Genomic DNA, 20,899 nt, shown 5'->3' with positions numbered 1-20,899 from the left:
TTTAAATTTATCTTTGTGTATGGTCTAGTTTCATTCTTCTGCACGAAGCTGTCCCATTTTCCCAGCACCATTTATTGAAGAGACTGTCCTTTTTCCAGTGGATAGTCTTTTTCCTGCTTTATCAAATATTAGTTGACCATAGAGTTGAGGACCCATTTCTGGATTCTCTATTCTGTTCCATTGATCTATGTGTCTGTATTTGTGCCAGTACCACACTGTCTTGATGACCACAGCTTTGTAGTACAACCTGAAATCTTGCATTGTGATGCCCCCAGCTATGATTTTCTTTTTTAAAATTCCCCTGGCTATTCGGGGTCTTTTCTGATTCCGCACAAATCTTAAGATGATTTGTTCCAACTCTGTGAAGAAAGTCCATGGTATTTTGATAGGGATTGCATTAAATGTGTAAATCACCCTGGGTAGCATTGACATTTTCACAATATTAATTCTGCCAATCCATGAGCATGGAATATTTTTCCATCTCTTGTGTCTTCCTCAATTTCTTTCAGAAGTGTTCTATAGTTTTTAGGGTATAGATCCTTTACTTCTTTGGTTAGGTTTATTCCTGGGTATCTTATGCTTTTGGGTGCAAATGTAAATGGGATTGACCCCTTAATTTCTCTTTCTTCAGTCTCATTGTTGGTGTATAGAAATGCCACTGATTTCTGGGCATTGATTGTGTATCCTGCCACACTGCTGAATTGCTGTAGGAGTTCTAACAATCTTGGGGTGGAGTCTTTTGGGTTTTCTATGTAGAGTATCATGTCATCGGCAAAGAGGGAGAGTTTGACTTCTTCTTTGCCAATTTGAATGCCTTTTATTTCTTAATGTTGCCTGATTGCTGAGGCTAGGACTTCTAGTACTATGTTGAATAGTGGTGAGAGTGAACATCCCTGTCATGTTCCTGATCTTAGGGGAAAGGCTCCCAGTGTTTCCCCATTGAGAATGATATTTGCTGTGGGCTTTTCGTAAATGGCTTTTAAGATGTCGAGGAAAGTTCCCTCTATCCCAACACTCTGAAGAGTTTTGATCAGGAATGGATGCTGTATTTTGTCAAATGCTTTCTCTACATCTATTGAGAGGATCGTATCGTTCTTGTTTTTTCTCTTGTTGATATGATCTATCACATTGATTGCTTTATGAGTTTTGAACCAGCCTTGCATCCCAGGGATAAATCCCACTTGGTCATGGTGAATAATCTTCTTAATGTACTGTCAGATCCTATTGACTAGTATCTTGTTGGGAATTTTTGCATCTGTGTTCATCAGGAATATTGGTCTATAATTCTCCTTTTTGGTGGGGTCTTTGTCTGATTTTGGAATTAAGGTGATGCTGGCCTCATAAAATGAGTTTGGAAATATTCCATCCCTTTCTGTCTTTCGGAGCAGCTTTATTAGAATAGGTATTGTTTCTTTAAATGGTTGATAGAATTCCCCTGGGAAACCATCAGTCCCTGGACTTTTGTGTCTCGGGAGGTTTTTGATGACTGCTTTAATTTCCTCCCTACTCAGGTTTTCTATTTCTTCCTGTTCCAGTTTTGGTAGTTTGTCGTTTTCCAGAAGTGCATCTATTTCTTCTAGATTGCCTAATTTATTTGCGTATAGCTGCTCATAATATGTTTTAAAATCATTTGTATTTCCTTGGTATTGGCTGTGATCTCTCCTTTTTTATTTGTGATTTTATTTAGCGTCTTTTCTCTTTTGTTTATAATAAGGCTCGTAATGGTTTATCTATCTTATTAATTCTTTCAAAGAACCAACTGGTTTTGTTGATCTGTTCTACAGTTTTTCTGGTCTCTATTTCATTGAGTTCTGCTTGAATCTTTATTATCTCTCTTCTGCTTGGTGTAGGTTATATTTGCTGTTCCTTCTCCAATTCCTTTAGGTGCGAGGTTAGCTTGTGTATTTAAGTTTTTTCAATTTTTTGAGGGATGCTTGTATTGCAATGTATTTCCCTCTTAGGACTGCTTTTGCTATATCCCAAAGATTTTGAATGGTTGTATCTTCATTCTCATTAGTTTCCATGAATCTTTTTAATTCTTCTCTAATTTTCTGGTTGACCCATTCATCTTTTAATAGGATGCTCTTTTACCTCCATGGGTATTTTTAATTTTCTTTTACCTCCATGTGTTTGAGTTTCTTTCAAATTTCTTCTTGTGATTGAGTTCAAGTTTCACATCATTATGGTCTGAAAATATGCAGGGGACAATCCCAATCCCATTTTTTTGGTATCGGTTGAGACCTGATTTGTGACCCAGTATGTGGTCTATTCTGGAGAAAGTTCCATGTGCACTTGAGAAGAACATGTATTGTGTTCAGGTGCAAAGTTCTGTATATATCTGTGAAATCTATTTGGTCAAGTGTGTCATTTAAAGCTCTTGTTTCGGGGATCCCTGGGTGGCGCAGTGGTTTGGCACTTGCCTTTGGCCCAGGGCGTGATCCTAGAGACCCGGGATCGAATCCCACATCAGGCTCCCGGTGCATGGAGCCTGCTTCTCCCTCTGCCTATGTCTCTGCCTCTCTCTCTCTCTCTCTCTCTGACTATCATAAATAAATAAAAATTAAAAAAAAAATTTAAAGCTCTTGTTTCTTTGGTGATGTGCTTAATTACAAGATCTGTCATTTGCAGAAAGTGTTGTGTTCAAGTCTCCCAGTATTAATGTATTATTATCTAAGTATGTCTTCACTTTGGTTTTTAATCGATTGATATACTTGGCAGCTCCCACATTAGGGGCATAAATATTCATGATTGTTAGGTCCTCTTGTTAGATAGATCCTTTAAGTATGATATAGTGTCCCTCTTCATCTCTTACTAGTCTTTGGGATAAACTTTAATTTATCTGATATGAGGACTGCGACCCCAGCTATCTTTTGAGGACCATTTGAATGGTAAATGGTTCTCCAACCTTTTATTTTCAGGCTGTAGGTGTCCTTAGGTCTAAAATGAGTCTCTTGTAGACAGCAAATAGACTGCTTTTTTATCCAGTCTGAAACCATGTGTCTTTTGATGGGATCATTAAGCCCATTCACGTTCAGAGTTACTATTGAAAGATATGAATTTAGTGTCATCATAATAGCTACTCAGTCCCTGTTTTCGTGGATTGTTTCCTTGGACTTCCTCTTTCTTTTCAGGGGTCCCCTTAATATTTCTTGCAGAGCTGGTTTGGTGGTCACATATTCTTTCAGTTTCTTCCCATCTTGGAAGCTCTTTATCTCTCCTTCTATTCTGAATGAGAGCCTTGCTGGATAAACTATTCTTGGCTGCAGGTTCTTCTCATTTAGGACCCTGAATATATCCTGCCAGCCCTTTTCTGGCCTGCCAGCTGTCTGTGGAGAGGTCTCCTGTTAATCTGATATTTCTCCCCATATAAGTTAGGGATCTCTTGTCTCTTGCTGCTTTAAGAATTTTCTCTTTATCTTTGAAATTTGCACGTTTCACTATTTTCTGTCGAGGTGTTGGACGGTTTTTATTGATTTTAGGGGGAGGACCTCTCTATCTCCTGGATCTGGATGCGTGTTTCCCTCCCCAAATTAGGGAACTTCTCAGCTATGATATGTTCAAATATGCTTTCTGGCCCTCTGGCCCTTTGGCACCCTCTGGGACCCCAATTAAACGTATATATTTCCTTCTGAGGTTGTCAGTTATTTCCCTTAACCTTTCCTCATGGTCTTTTAATTGTTTTTCTCATTTTTCTTCAGCTTCCTTCCTTGCCATCAACTTGTCTTCTATGTCACTCTTTTTTCTACTTCATTAATCCTTGTTGTTAGGACCCCCAGTTTGGAATGCATCTCATTTAATTGATTTTTAATTTCAGCCTCATTAGTTCTAAATTCTGCAGTCATGAAGTCTTTTGAATCCTTTATGCTTTTCTCCAGAGCCACCAGTAGCTTTATAATTGTGCTTCTGGATTGGCTTTCGGACATCGAATTGTAATCCAAATTCTGTAACTCTGTGGCAGAGAGTACTGTTTCTGATTCTTTCTTTTGTGGTATGTTTTTCCTTCTAGTCGTTTTGCTCAGTGCAGTGTGGCTAAAAACAAGTTGTACTTGTTAGAAGCGCAAACTCTTCTCTGTAGCATTCCAGCTGTTCTCTCTTTAAAACTTGGCGTCAAATTCATAGGTTTTCAGGATGATTTGAGTTATGGCGGGGGGGGGGGGGGGTGGCGGGGAAGGAAGGAGTAACCAGAATCTGTGGAGTCTTTCAGGGGAAAGCTCCCAGGCAGGAGCTGGCATATACAGTAGAAGAAAAAATCCTGTTCCAAACCTACCTAAAGGAGTTTTTAACAACATACTTGCATGATGCTTTGCAGTTTACAATGATTTTTTACATATTTGCCCTGGTTTGAAAAGAACCATATGTAGTCTGAGCAATAAGACCTTTACCTCTGAGGAAGGGGGAGTGGGAGGAATTGGCAAAATGGGTGAAGGGGAGTGAATAGGAGATATTGGCTTCCAGATATGGAATGAGTAAGTCATGGGAAGAAGAGGCACGATATAGGGAATACAGTCAATGATATTGTAATAGCGTTATGTGGTGACAGATGGTAGCAATACGTGCAGTGAGCCATAATATAATGAATGTATCTATAAGTTGAATCACTATGTTGGTTGTGCTTTTAAAACTAATGTCACAAAAAAATAAATAAATAAATAAATAAATAAATAAATAAATAAAACTAATGTCACATTGTATGTCAACTATACTCAAAAATTTAAAAGTAATATATATATATATATATATATATATATATATACATACACACATATAACACAGACCATATATGTGGCATTTTATCAAAAAGAAAAGGCCTTTCCTTGTGAGATCTGGAAACTATTCCTAATATAAGTAAGTTCTTTGAGGCTGTTCCTCATTTAGGTCAATCAACCAAGTCCTGTGCTATTTTTTTTCACCTTTATTTTTGTACTGTAACTATCCAGTTAGGTTTTTCTTGTTTTTTGTTTTTTTTGTTGTTGTTGTTGTTTTTTGTTCAAGCCTTTACAAATAACACTTTGTCCTTTTTCTCCAGTTGTCTGTTAGTCTTTAATTCTGTCATCCAACATATTGATACCCCCTTCCAACTTTGTGTCACCTGCACATATAGTTAATCGGATCATAACAGATAATCACAGAAACTTGGGGTTTCAAGTCACGAGAATTTTTAAGAAGGGGAGAGAGAAACAGTAATTTGAATGTAGGTTTTGAATATAGTTTCTTAGTACTGTACAATGTCTCTCTAATTCATCTATTTACTAAGAGTGATTTCTAGAAATAATGGTCTTATATAAAACATAAGTAGCCACATTTGTTTCTATATTGTCATCTTATTTAATTTCCTAATCATTTCTAAAAATTTAATCTTATTTCTTCAACTGTTAATGCACATAATAACAGAAGACAAGTTCATCTAGACATAAGCATAATGATTTTAGGCTTGATTTTAGGTTAATTTTACATATGGGTTATAAACAGAATGCTATTCATATACACCTCTACCATCCTACTGTAGGATCAATTGACCAATTTTCAACAACTGACCAAGCAACTTCATGTAACTAAGGAGAACATAGAAATGGTAAGTGAAAATATCCATTTAGTGTACTTAATGTATGTAAACTAGAAATTGTGACTTTAATATTTATTTATGCTAATAAAACTTAGTAACAAAAAAGCCCATGTTATGTGTAATGAAAATAAGTAGGTGGTACTCTTTTCTCTTTTTTTGTCTTTTTCTTTCATATTCAGTGGCATGACAATGTTCATGATACTGACTGGAGATCTAAAGCTGGCATCTCGGGCAGCCCGGGTGGCTCAGCAGTTTATCACCACCTTCAGCCCAGGGTGTGATCCTGGAGACCTGGGATGAAGTCCTGCATTGGGCTCCCTGCATGGAGCCTGCTTCTCCCTCTGCCTGCGTCTCTGCCTCTCTCTCTCTCTCTCTCTCTGTCTCTCATGAATAAATAAATAAAATGTTCAGAAAATAATAATAAAATAAAAATAATGCTGACATCTGTCTGAAAAATCACATAACATAATAGTAATCTTAGGGTCCTTGGTAGGATCTCTTGAGAGTGATCTAGACTGTGAGCTTCTCAAGAATAGGACTCATGCTTTTTTCTTAGAATTTCATTTAGCATGCTGGTAGGTATATAATAAGAATAGTGGACCTGATAAATGAGTAGCACAGTTTCCTAAAAATAATAGGACATTAAGAATAATTTGTTAGTTGTTTGGCCACCAGTATTAATTGTTACATCTAAATTTCCCTTTAATTTTTTCCTAAACGAAATGTATTAATTAGCCTTTCTAATTCTGCTCTTTACCTTTTTTCTCCTCTCCTCTTTTTTGTCTTCTTTTCTTTCCTTTTCTTTTCTTCTTGGAATTTTATTTTACCTCATTGTTGTGTAATACAATTATGACATCCCAGGTAATTCCTCTTTCCTTTCTTCATTTTTCTTAATAACTCTGCTAATTCTTGCTAGTGCCTAGAAAATGTCTTTCTAATGAAAATGTCTTTGTTTAAGAGAGGAGTTGTACCACCCAAAGTAAGTTACCCAATTTTTTTCTACTTTTCAAAATTTTCTCCTTTAACCATGTAAAAAAAAAAACGAAGTGAATTTTACCTTATTTCACTTCTGTTACTCTTAATCACTTAAAATTTTTAATAATATACTTCTTAGATATTTTAAATAGTATTGAAGTACTCCAGAACAAAATGATATCCGTAATTAACAAATCACATTTCTCCGTGAAATTAATAGTTTAACCTAACATCACATCTATATCTCTTAGAATTGCAAGGATTATATAATTCTTTGTATCTTATACCACAGGGAGCCCCTATTTTATTATTAGCTACCCCAAATCATTCTGATGAAAGTCATGGGAAACAATTATTTGAATATTCATAGGAAATACATTAAAAATTTCTAAGGCACAAGAAATTCATAGATTTTAGCCAAAACTAAGAATAGTGAGTTATATATATGTACAATAAACATGATAAAGGAGTGACAAGATGGATGAAAGAGAGTCGTGTTATAAAGAGCAAAAAAGAGACTATCCTGGAGGTTAAAATAAAGGAATATGGTAAGAGAAATTTTAAAACTTAAGCATTTTTCTTAATGTACTTAATTGGGTATCACACAAGACTGCTAAATGTGAAGGGACATAGCTAAGTGATTGTAAAGATCTTCTACATCTCAAAGAGCATTCAGGGAATAGTTATAGGAGCAAGTGTGAGTCAAAATCAAACTTGAAGAAAAGTACCCATTAAAAAGTTTTCTGATTTGGGCACCTGGTAGCTCAGTGGTTGAGCATCTGCCTTTGGCTCAGGTCATGATCTCGGGGTCCTGGGATCAAGTCCTGCATTGGGCTCTCCACGGGGAGCCTGCTTCTCTCTCTCTCTCTCTCTCTCTCTCTGTCTCTCATGAATAAATAAATAAAATCTTAAATAAAAGAAAAAGTTTTCTGATTCCATGAATAAGCTGATTAATTGAATAGTTTCCTATAAATGTACAGTAATTTGATAAGTACACAAAGAAGTAAATATCTTTCATGACCAGTGCACATTTGTAATATATAAAAGGTAGACTCTCCTAATGTGAATGGTACATAAAAGTACAAGTTTATATTTTTTACTGTGACTATAAATACAATGGGAGTTCACATTTCCTAGAGATTCTCTTTCCTGAAATCTTTTTTTTTTGAGATTTGTTCACCTCTATAAAATTACTAAAAATTTTTTTTCAAAAAAGTTTTCTGATTGCATATTAAGTTCCTTTCACTGTCAAAGGTTCTCTAATTGCAAGAGAAATGTGCATCTATCCATAGGCCCCTGTCCTACATGGTAAAACAGGGATGACATATGAAATAATCATGATCAGTGTTTGAAAGGGATGCTTCCCTGGACCTTTATGAATCTCCAAATTCTAGAATATTAATATAGTATATAATTTTTTTTGTAATGACAGAGAATACCATATTCACATGCAGCTGTTGAGCTCTACTAGGCTTGCTAACAAATTAGCTCCCAACACTAGCTTTTTAAAATTCACGATTCCAATTTATACTTCTCCTAATCACTCTACATCATTTATCTTTAAGGTGCTCCCAAATGGTAAAAGAAATACAAGCATCAATTATGTTAGTGCCAAATGACAGTATATATAATAAAAAGTTAACAGTACATTACAGACATAAAAGAATTTAGAGTTGTGAATCAGTTTGAACTGAAATCATTGAGGTAGCTTCACAGGAGAGTTTGAAATGATATTAAAGGTCATCTACTTCCTCAAATGATTTAGGCATCCTTTTATTAAATGCTTTTCAGGTAGATAATCATCTAGCCTCTGCTTTAAGTATTCTCTGTAAGAGATTTATCACTTCCCCAAGAGTCTGTCCCTTTGAATTCTGATTATTACAAAACTGAAATCTGAGGCACCTGATGGCTCAGTTGGTTAAATGTCTGCCTTCATTCGGCTCAGGTCATGATCTCAGGGTCCTAAGATTGAGCCCTGTGTCAGGCTCTCTGCTCAGTGGGGAGTCTGCTTCTCCCTCTGCCCCTGTCCCCAACTCATGCTCTCTCAATAAATAAAGTCTAAAAAAAAAAAAAAAAGAAAGAAAGAAAGCAAGCAAGCTAAAATCCTATTATGTTTCCTCCCACTGATGTATGGTTTTATCTTCTGGAGTAACATAGAACAAGCTCACTTCTTCAAATCAATCAGTTTATTTACATGTAATCATTATGTCTTTCCTGATTCGTGCCCAATGTTGTACCCAGTTTTTTTTTTTTTTCAACTATTCTGGTATGTTATAATTTACCTACCTCTCATTTATTTTGGCCTTCTTTCCCTGTGTGTGATAGTTGGTATCTTAAGTTGTGGTCTGTGAATTGAACACTAAATGCTGGTCTGCAGTAGTCTGCTTCCCAAAATAAAGATGCAGTCCTCAGACTGTCTTTCATGTTTCAGTGGAGGCATTCATTCATTTATTCCTTAAAGGTATAAGTACTTCGAGTGTACTAAATCATATGCCAGTCACTTGAGAATTCTGGGAGAAGATAGTCTTCAAAAAATGGTTCGTGTTATAGCCATGAACTTTAAATTTAGGTTTTGAATACAATGCAAGGTGCCTTGTGAAAGTGCATATAAAGTTCTGTCAAAGTGCAGAAAGGAAACAATTATTTGTCTTAAAGTGAATGGATGATGGCAGAGTGGAATTCCAATTCCAGAGGAAAATAAAATAGTGTATAAAAATATGAAGTCAATAAAATTGGGTAGAGTATGAGAGAAGCACAATGAAAACTCCAGAAGAAGCAGGTTGGAGAGATGTATATATGATCTGTTGGGATGGGAAAAAAACTGAAATCAAGACTGTTGATGAGGTAATAACTATAGTCTATATGACTTTGCCCATAAGGCATACAGATAAAGATGATAAAAATAAGGAATTGAATTTGTGCCTTCATGGTAAAACCATCACAGGGAAGAAAATCAGTTCCCTTGGAAAAATTTTTTATACACCTGGAAGACTGCTTCATATCTTACTTTAGGTCCCTTCGGAGGCTAACCCTGAAAGAGGATTCTGAAGCATGTCATTTATTTAGGAGATAATACCAGGGAGCACCAGTAGGGAAATGGGGAAGTGAGACTGGGAAGAGAAAAGAAGGCAGCCAAAGGGTTTTTAATAATCTTGCAAATTAACACCATGGGTAACTGAAATGTAATCCTCTGGAAGCCAGTGTAGAACAGGCTCAGACTTACTCCACCATGAGCCACAGGAGTTTTTACACACCAGTTCCAAAACAGCCACAGGAGTTTTTACACACCAGTTCCAAACAGCCACAGGAGTTTTTACACACCAGTTCTCTTCAGTCATTATTATCCAGCTCTTCCAGAGCAGGCTGGGGACATGAATTCTCCAGCACCTGTTGTCTTACACAATTAGGTAAACAAAGGAGGCTCCAATGGCCAAGAAAACCATAAAACCTCGAAAAGCAGATGCAGGTGGTTTGAAGTGAAGCAAGTGTCCACTAAAGTAGTAAAGTAAAGGCAAGGAAAGATTGCCAAGGTTATATTTTACCATCAAAAGCTTTAATCATTATCATGACTTCATTTTTTTTCTACTTATGTGCCCTACAGTTAATCTTTAAAGATGTAGTTTTAAATGTTCTAATACTGAATGTTTCTTTTTTTTTTTTTCTTGTGACAGACTAACCAACACTTTCTGGAAACAGTTACTGAACAAAATGTGGAAATCGAGCAACTTCGAAAACAACTTAGGTATTTTGAAAAATGGATTTTATTTTATTAATAATTATTTTTCTTCAGAGTAAGTGATGATGGCATAATTTTTCCACGAACATTTTTTTTCTTCTCTTTTAAGCTTCTGTCAAAAGCTTTCTGGACATATGCTCTGTTAGTACCGGAAAATACTGAAAATACTGAAATCAAGACAATTAGGAGGAGACAACTATAATATATATGATATGATATATATATAAAGGGATGTTTCATGATGGTAAAACTGATGCTTATGGAGGAAAATCAGTCCTTTTAGAAATATTTCTCTGCACATATCTTTGTGTTCCCCCATAAGCAGACCTTGAGTAAAGAGTGTCAAATCATGTAATTTATTTAGATGTAATACCAGGGAAGTGGGGAAGTGAAACAGGGAAAAAAGACAAAGCAAAAAGAGGGTTTTTAAAAACTGGGCAACTTAATACTATACATATTTATTGTGGCCCAGTGGTTTAACAATCATTGCATTAATAGACTTCACAGGAAAATCTTTTTCACTTTTTGTTTCCCTTACTTATAATACTTAAAATTCAGAAGTATAGGCATAATAGAATTTTGCTCCATGATGCATTTAGAAGTATCTTTAAATTGTGATATAAATCAACATTTTATTAAAAATGTAAGTTTGTGGGCAGCCCCGGGGGCACAGGGGTTTAGCGCTGCCTGAAGCCCAGGGTGTGATTCTGGAGACCTGGGATTGACTCCCACGTCAGGCTCCCTGCATGGAGCCTGCTTCTCCCTCTGCCTATGTCTCTGCCTCTCGCTGTATCTCTCATGAATAAATAAATAAAATCTCTAAAAAAAATAATAAATTTAAAAAAAATTAAAAAAATAAAAATGTAAGTTTGTTAAACGAACCTTGCTGTTTATTTTTTTATACCATCATGTATTTTTGCCCCACAAAATATTTAGCTTTTTTTATAAGACTTTATTTTACAAAATTTTGTGCACCATTTTTTATGTTTTTATTTTATTGCCTTTATCAGCTTTTTAATTTAAGTAACTTTACTTTCTTTTCCCCTAGACATTCCTACCTTTGGGCACTTATTTGATCCTCTTTATTTCTTTAGATGTTATTGATTTTACTGTTTAAAATACTAAGGTTTATTTAGTTGCAAGATTTCATTCTTTTTTCAAGATGGAAGTTTTGTTTGTTTTGTTTATAAAACTAATGTAAATCCATTATAGAAAACTCTAGATCGTATAAAAGTATATCAACTTGCATTACAATTCTGGCACTAACCATAGTTAGTCCACATTCCACAGGTAATAACACAATCCCCAATAAGACTACTTTCACTAAGACACAAGTTCAAGGATCCCCAGGCTACCCACACATCTGACCAATTGGCTATAAATGCAGGTGTTTCCTCTAACTACCCAGGCTCAGTAATTCTCCAGAATGGCTCAGGGAACTCAGGAAAGCACTATACTTATGATTAAAGTTTTATTATAAAGGTCAGAGATCAAAACTAGACAAAAGAATAGACTCATTGAAGAAAGGTCTCAGAATTTGGACTTTCATGTTCTTTGCCCATGGAACCAGGATGCATGACCCTCCTGGAACATCACTCTGTTCACCAATTAGGAAGCTCACCTAAGCCTTAGTGTCCAGAGATTATATTGGATTTTGATTATGTGCATATGATTTGTATTAAATGTAAATAAATTTACTTTTTAATGATATTTCTGAATGACTACATCATAGAACACAACTTTGACTATTCTTCTGAAATTTAAGTATTATGACTGATTGCACTGGCCACTTGATTGAACCCAGTCTCCAGTCTCCCTCTTCTCCCTGGCAGTTAGAAGGTTGGGCCTATATCATGGCTCAAAGCCCCAAGTCTCTAATTACATGGTTGCTCTTATCAGCGGGGCCCAGCTCCCATTCTGAAACTAGTGTCCTACCTTGAGTCACATCATTAGCATAAACTCATATGTGGTCCCAGGGGCCTACTGTAAATAACAAAAATAATCCTGCTATGGGTGGGAGGTAGTAATGGCCTTGCAATTTTAAATATGAGTATGTAGATCTCACTGAGCAGTTGAGATTTGAACAAAGACTTGAAGGATATGAACAGATTATCCGTACAGTGAAGGGAAAGAGTTTTCCAAATACAGAACTTGCCATTATGTAATTGGAAACATGCTTAAGGAACAGCAATGATGCTAGATGTCTCTGTGATTTATTTGAAGAGTAGCAAACCATTCCAATACTTTGTGACTCAAAACAATAGCCTACTTAGTTTATGATATGAGGGACAATAGAGCAGTTTTTTGGTCTGGACTTACTGGGCTGTATCTACTGAACTTGCCTATGTCTCTGGTTGGCCTGCTAACAATGTAGTAGTTGGCAGTGGATGATAAACTGACAGGTTTATCATCCAGTTTCTTTTTTTTTTTAAGATTTTATTTAATTCATGAGAGACACACAGAGAGAGGCAGGGACATAGGCAGAGGGAGAAGCAGGCTCCCCACAAGGAGCCTAATGTAGGACTGGATCCCAGGACCCCGGGATCATGACCTGAGCCAAAGGCAGACGCTCGACCACTGAGCCACCCAGGCGCCCTTATCATCCAATTTCTGATGAAGGAAATTGTCAGTTTCTTCACCAGGACAACAAGGAAAGCCTTACTTTACTTCAGCATGGCAGGGTTACCAATGATAGTAAAAGAGGAATTCCCAATGTACAAATATTTTTCAAGCCTCTCTCAAGTCATATTTGTTAATATACTAATGGCAAAGCAAGTCATGAGATCAACCCAAATTCAAAGGATTGGGAAATAGGTAATCCTCTTGATGGGAAGTTTTTAAACATCATGTTACAAAGATGTGGATGTGGAGTGGGAAGAATTTGGGGCCATTTTTTACATTCTCTCTCACTAGTATACAGAGTATACTGGAATAGAGGAAACGAGCAGTAATAAATGAAGTCAGAAATGTTATGGAGAGTGGAAGACAAGGTGAATGGTCCTTGTAGGCTATTGTGAGGACTTTGGTTTTTTGCTGTGGGTGAAATAGGATTTTTTTTGTTTTTTTTTTGTTTGTTTGTTTTTTGGTTTTTAGGAATGGTTTTTAATAGGAGATTGACACAATCTGACTTCTATTTTAATAGGATTGATCATTCTGACTGCCATATTGAAAATAGACTGTAAAGAGGCAAAAATGGAAGAAGGGAGACCAGTGAGGAGGCTATTGCAGTACCCAGGAAAAAAATCATGTTGGCTAGGACTGTGGTGGTAGCAATGGGAGACGGTTAAGATGTGGTCAGATTCTGGTTTTGTTTTGTTTTTTTTTTTTAATGTTTTATATGGTAGATTCAAGAGGATATTTTGGATAAAGGTAACAGATTGAGTCATCAAGGGTGACTTGATGTTTTTTTTCGACAAGCAACTGGAAGAACGAACTGAGAAGTCTATATATAGGTGGCCAGATTTGGTGGGGGAGGAGGCAGTTTGGGCCGTATTGAGATTATACAAACTACTGGAAATCCTAATGCTACTAACCATTAGCATGCAGTTCAGTAGAGATCTAGACTCAAGATACGAAATTTTTAATGTTCAACAGAAAAATAGTGTTTAAAGCCGTGAGACTGGAATAGATAAGTACAGTTGACCCATGAACAATATAGATTCACTTCATGGGTCCATTTACGTGCAGATTTTTTTTCATTAAATACATACAGTATTGTAAATGTATTTTCTCTTCCTTAGGATTTTCTTAACATTTTTTTCTCTTACTTCATTGTAAGAATACAGTTTATAATATGTACAACATAAAAAATGTGGGTTAATCAAGTAAAAATGTTAGTGGTAAGGCATTAGGCTATTAGTAGTTAAGTTTTGGGAATGTCAAACATTATATGTGGATTTTTGACTACATGGAGGAGTCGATACTGCTAACCCCCTTGTTGTTTGAAGGTCAACTTTTCTTGGATGGGAAGATTAAATTTCCTAATGAGAATAAGTCTTCCCAGATCTTTAAAAATAATCTCAGTGTAATTTGTGCTAAAACCCCTGTAGTTTGTATGTATATATGTGTCTGAGAGAGAGAAACTTGGTAATCTAATCCTAATATTATTAATTAGGAAAGTGCCATTTACCAAGACCATTCTACAGAAGAGTAAAATGCAGTGTTATTTGTAAGAGCATGAGTTTGACAAATAAAGAGCATGTAGAAATTTCATATATAACAGAGGTTGCATGAAAAAGATATGTAAAGCTTTGCTTTTCACATTTAAGTATTTATATGGTTTTATGGATTAAATACCTAAATGTAAAAAACAAAACTTTATAGATTTTCTTTTAAAGTATCAAACAGTCTCTTGGACATTTGCTAAGGAAGTATTTCTTAATCAAAATTTAAATGCAAGCCAAAAAGGAAAAAATTGACATACTTGAATATGTTAAAATATAAGACTTCTATTACGAAAATCAGTATGTCAAATGAAAAGGCAGTCCATAGTCTGTGAGAAGACATTTGCAATGCATAAAACTGACAGTGCATTAGTGTTGAGGAAACATAACTAAGCATCAGTTAATAATAAGTAAAAGTCCATAGAAAATTGGGTAAAGGATATGACCATTTCAAAAGTCATAACAATCAGGAAAGTGCAAAAACTAATGTGATACTATTTCTAAATAATACTACTGAAATAATGTGATAATTGTGATACCAATTATCAGCATCAAAAATATTATGTGAAGTGTAATAATAAGGTACAAAAGGAAATTATAATATAGTTTATATAGATTTTATACATTATATACATTTTATATATAAGTATATACATTATATACATTTTAAATATTTTAAACAGTAGAGTGATCATTTAAACACTGATGACGAATATGTACTTTTTTATTTATATACATGTCAGGTATATAGTAAAGTAAAATGTATATATATTATATGTGTGTGTATATTATAAAAGAATAAAATGTAAAATTACTAGGACTGATATACCCTAACTTCAAATTACTAATTGTCTGTATTTGTAGAAGTAAAACATTGGAGATAGCCTAAGTGTCTGTCACTAAGGAAATGGATAGGTAAAATGTAGTGTTTGCATCCTGTGGAATAATATGCATCATTTAGAAACCTGTATTTACATGTAAAGGTATAGTTATAGCAACATAGATAGATCGAAAAAACAAGGTTTATATAAAGTAAAAAAAAGATATGGTTCTATAGCATAAAAACACACACACATACAAATAATATATATTTTACCAGCATATGTATATGTTCAAGAATATATCACATTTTAATGTGAACCTACAAAATGAAGGGGAATGAGGGAAGCATTGGGAATGAACAGGAAAATAAGATGAGAGCAGTCTTTCAAAGCTAATAGTGATAATGGGCCATGGAAAGAGTAGTGTGATTAGCTCAACTCTGCACTCAGGGTTCAGGAAGAATGGAAGAAAGAAGAATATGACATATGGTGTATGTAGGATAAATCAGGGTGTGGAGATTCTGGAAGGAAGATGAGTAAGGAAACTGATTCATGAAGACCTTCAGTCATATGATAATAATAGAAATAGAAAATTAAAATGATGTAAAAGATTCTGTATAGGAAAAATGGATAGACCTTGGTGATATTGGGCTAAAGGATAGGGGAAGAAGTGCAGAATTTTATTGCTAAAGCTGTCTTATTGATCATCTTAGTCTAACTTCCCAGTTCTATAGAAGAAACCAAACTGAACCAAAGGCTCAGAAATTGTCCAGGGTTGTATGACAAATTCATGGAAGAGCCAAATTAAAACTCACATCTTGAATTGCTAATCTGGTGAGTTTTTAAACCTGGCTTTCTGACAGTGTTCACAGCAGTAAGAAAGTCAAGAATGAGAATTTATTTTTAAAGGATCATGAGTGATTACATTGACTTTTGACATCTGCATGGAACTTTCATTTGGTTTTTGGACATTTGAGCCTAAAGATTTTAAATTAGGGTTAGAAATCAGTAAAGCTAGTTGTGGTTTTCTAAAACCTAAAAGGTTTTAAGTGTTTAATTGTCCATGAGCAATTTTGCCATAATATTTACTGACAATATTCCATAGCTTAACATTAAGCAGCTCATTGTTGTATACATAAAACTATGCTTGCTTTTCCTGCCACAGATTTGAAGAAACATAAGGATAAGCAGATGCTTCTTTTAGAGAAGAGGGTGTTGCTTTCAAGCTTGACAGATTCTGAATGATGGTGCATATTGACATTACTAGAATTGAGGTTTTGAGATTCCCCTATATTTATGCCAAGAATAACTAAATTAAAAACTCTTTAAATTCTAGATTTGTTTATACTTATACTGAAAACAATTGGTTTCATTTGCTGTCTGATTTTTACAGTGCAAAAAAAATTAGAATCATAGGAACTTAGACTGAAGGCTTTTATCATTTTCCTTTTCAGGCATTTCTCGTAATGCTCTGTCAGAGTAGATAAAACTTCAGCCTAGTTTCTAAGAACCTTCAATCACCTGCTCCCCCCACCCCCAACCTTCCAGTTATATACAAACTGCTCAAAATAGTCATTTTACTGCTTCTCATGAAAAAACTTTTGGTTTCTTCCTTTTGCCTTTGATCATTATTCTGTTTCTCAGACCTTATAACCTTAAAAATCTGGTTAAAACCTGCCTTCTCCAAGAATACTTCTCTCAATTCATTACACTAGATTTTTACTCTTCTTTTCTTGTGGATATACTCAGCATTTATTCATTTTAAGATGAGAGTTTATGCTATTTCTCTTTCAGTGCATTTTTGTCACATATATTGCTTATAATGTATATTTAGCTGACTTTATAGGAACAATTATTTTTCAAGTCATGTGCTCAGATTTTACATCTCCCTTACAATTTTTTTTTTTTAATTTGAGAGAGTGAGTTAGAGTAAGCCTGGAGGAGTAGCAGAGTGGGGAGTAAGAGGATGGTGGAAAGAATCTTAAGCAGACTCCGTGCTGAGTGTTTATCATTGGGATAAACCAATGTGGGGCTCAGCCTTACAATCCTGAGATCATGACCTCAGCCAAAAACAGAGTTGGAGGTTTAACCAGCTGAGCTACCCAGGCACCCCTCCCGCCTTATAAAATCTTTGAAGGAAAGGATTGTCATTTGTGTATCTCAGGAATAAGTTTTTTGGTTGTTGTTGTTATTAAAGATTTATTTATTTAGTTGAGAGAGCATGTGCATGTGAGCAGGGGTAGGAGCAGAGGGAGAGGAGCTGGAAAAAGAAAGAAACAGACTCCCCACTGAGTATGGAGCCCAGTGCAGGGCTCAATTCTAGGACCCTGAGATTGTGACATGAGCTGGAATCAAGAGCCAGGTACTTAATTCGATTGAGCCACCCAGGTGCCTCTCAGGAATAACTTGTAACAGGACATAACTGTAAAGATTCACTAACGAACTTGCTTAGGGATCCATATTAACTTTCAATCAGATTGACATCATCAGAATATTTATTTTAAAAAAAATTTGGTCACTAAGGAATGATCTCATTAGCAGAAACAGATACTATCTTCATATAAAGAATCTGTAATTTGTTAATCACCTTATTTTATATATTTTTTTAAAGATTTTATTTATTTATTCATGAGAAACACAGAGAGAGAGGCAGAAACACAGGCAGAGGGAGAAGCAGGCTCCATGAAGAGAGCCCGACATGGGACTTGATCCCAGGTCTCCAGGATCAGGCCCTGGGCTGAAGGCAGCGCTAAACTGCTGAGCCACCCGGGCTGCCCACCTTATTTTATGTTTATTGAAAACTTAAACGTGTTCTATTAAGAAAAAGTCCTTAATAAGTTTCTGTACGATACAGCCTCAAAATTGTTGTAATTGGACTCATTTCACACATCTTTTGTGGGTTCAAAAATTTCTAAAGATGAGATCCCATTCAGTTTTTCTAGCTTGAGGTTGTTTTTGTTGTTTCTACTTAACGTAGGTCAGGAGTACTAAACTAAGCTTCTTACCATATCTCCTGAATCTTTTTATATTTGTGAATGACACCATCCAGTTCCTGCTTCAGAAAACTAGAAGGCATCCATCCTAAATCCTTTTCTGCCCCAGCTCTACCTTCTAAATGCTTCTCAGATCCTCCACTTTTATATCACTATAGTGTTACTGTTTTGCTCAGTCCATCAATGCTGCAGTAACCTCCAAAATAACTAAACTCTTCCCATCTTCTTTTTTCATATTGTCATCGAAATGATCTTTCTAAAATAAAATCTGATCATGGCTTTCTCCTTTAATGGCTACTAAATGCCTATAGGATTTAATTAAAATTACTCGACATGACATTAAAACCATCTGTGACTTGACCTTTGGCTACTTAACTCTGTATTTTGTCAGTCTTCACTTCAGTTTTCTGAACTACTTTCAGTTTCCCAAACCAGCGATGCTATTTCATAACTCCCTAACTTTTGATCACATTGTTCAAGCTGCCTGAAATGCCCATTCCTGATAAATCTTCTCTCAACTTTCAAAGTTCCGCTGAAGAATCACATCTTCTAGAAATCTTTTTCTGAATCTTTATGGTTTCTTCCTCCTTGGGTAGGAACCAGGCATGCCTACCTTTGTACCCCAGCTATAAACTGCACATACATCTGTCACAGCCTTTTTAACATTTTAGTGTACATAATTCTTTACAAATTGATCTCTCTTTGCTAGTTTATAAAGCTCCTAATTTAGCTATTTTTATCTTGCCATAATCTAACACAGTGCTAGACACATAGCAAGTGCTCAAAAAATATTTTGTGAGTCATTAAGTCAGCTAATTAAGTAATTAAGTTGCATCTCATTGGAGGGGCAAAACTAAATTTATGTGAGCTTTTATTAGTGTACTTTAGCATTGGTCTTTTGGGGGGCACAACTGTTTTCTCAGACTGTAATTATTTTAAAAATTATATGTTAAATTCTTCAGTTGTGGAGTAATGCATGTCTACTTAGTACTTTGATCTGTAAAATACACCTGAAAAAAAAATTTAATATATCTAATAGTAGCTTTGCAGACTAATTTAAGAGATTTTTCAGTGTTTCCGATTATGGATCCAGGCTTTAAGCTATATTGACTTTTAAATCTGTTTTTATTGCTAATCATCTCTAAGTTTAAATGTATGATAGATGAATTTAAGTTTTTTGTTTAGTGTTCTATTTAAATATGAAATAAAATCCAGAAAATCTGTAAAATGTGATGGTAAAATGATTTATAACTAAATGGTTTTATTGAAGAGCAGGTTGCTTAACTGGATGAACTTCAGTTTCCTCATCCTTATAATAGAAGTAAAATTAGCTTCTCTACAGTTTTGCAATATACTATACTTTTACTATCTTTTCTCTCTTCCATTCTACTTTGATATCCAACTTATGTAAGTAGGCTTGTATAATATATACTAAGCAGTCTCTCTTAGTCTCTCTTTTGTGGGGTTCTTCCAAGACCTCCAGTATATAGACATCACCTGATGTTTCTTCAGATTACCATATTTATTCCTTTCCCTTTTTTGAAATTGCTTGGAAGAAGAATCTATATTTGCTATAGTCACTCTTTGGAATTTCTTTCAACTTGGATTTTGTCTAACCTATCTATTTCTCTTTTCCTCAAGCTTATTGGTACCTTTTTTTACCCTTTTTGCCTGAAAACAAAATCCTCCATTCTCTTTGGTGATTTTTCTGCCCTTCTTGAACATTTCTCTACCGTCTTTTGTGTTTGTACCCTGATTTCCTCTCTGACCTTTGTGACCATATCTTTTCTTCCTTGTTTTTCTACTTCCTTAGTCTACCCACTGAAAGTAAACATTTCTTCAATTTCTAGCTATATTATGTATTTTTCTCCCTCCTTAGATGATCACATTTATCCTACCCAACTTAAACTTTAACCTCACTAATACTGTTTCCCAAATATGTACCTCTGGCCATACCTTTTTTGAGCTCTATACTTGAATTACTTAGAGCAAGAGTTTTCAAAAAAAATTTTTTTAAGCAGCAGAACCTTTTTAAAAATTATACATGGAACCCCAATATATAAAACTGGTAAAAGTGGAACTGTTATGATTGAGATAAGGAGTGCAAATCTTCCCCATATTGTAATTAATACCATCATCACACCTAGGAATTTTGCTTATTCTCTTTTGCTATTCCCCGCCACCCCATCATTCATATCTTGTTGGCTCTCTATCCAGCTTATCACAAATCCAATCATTACGACTCTCACCTCTATCCCAAGCCATCACTGCATCTTACTTGTATTTGTCTTCTGTCTGGTCTCTCTGCTTTCACTCTTATCCACTGTAAATCACTCGCTAAACACTGGCCCAAGTAGTCTCCTCAAAGCATAAAATAAACCTGTCACTCACCCATTTTAACACTTAATGGATTTTCATTGCAATTGGAACAAATTCCAAAATTCTTACTATGTTCAAAGGTACTTCTATGAATCTGACTTCTCTGCCTTCTCTGATTTCATCTTCAATTTCTTTCTATAATTCCAACTAATTGTAATTTCTTAAAGTACTTTTCCTATACTAGTTACATATTATTGTTAATTCTCTCTTCCTTGTAATTCTACCTAGATTTTCTTAAGTTGACCTCATCGTCCTTTAGACCTTAGCTC

General features: G+C 35.2%; 1 protein-coding gene across 1 annotated transcript in view; it reads left to right on the top strand.

Annotated features, from left to right (window-relative positions):
• SCLT1 (sodium channel and clathrin linker 1) overlaps window positions 1-20,899 on the top strand; it is a 176,835-nt gene that overhangs the window by 48,157 nt on the left and 107,779 nt on the right. The window contains exons 8-9 of the mRNA XM_041759726.1: window positions 5,507-5,572; window positions 10,210-10,280. Coding sequence (XP_041615660.1) covers window positions 5,507-5,572; window positions 10,210-10,280 — 137 coding nt within the window. The remainder of the gene's footprint in view (window positions 1-5,506; window positions 5,573-10,209; window positions 10,281-20,899) is intronic.

The sequence above is a fragment of the Vulpes lagopus genome, chromosome 6, assembly GCF_018345385.1.
Source record: "Vulpes lagopus strain Blue_001 chromosome 6, ASM1834538v1, whole genome shotgun sequence".
Classification (NCBI taxonomy): Eukaryota; Metazoa; Chordata; class Mammalia; order Carnivora; family Canidae; genus Vulpes; species Vulpes lagopus.
The sequence above is the reverse complement of the archived record's forward strand: the minus strand, read 5'-3'. Positions and strand labels throughout refer to the sequence as shown.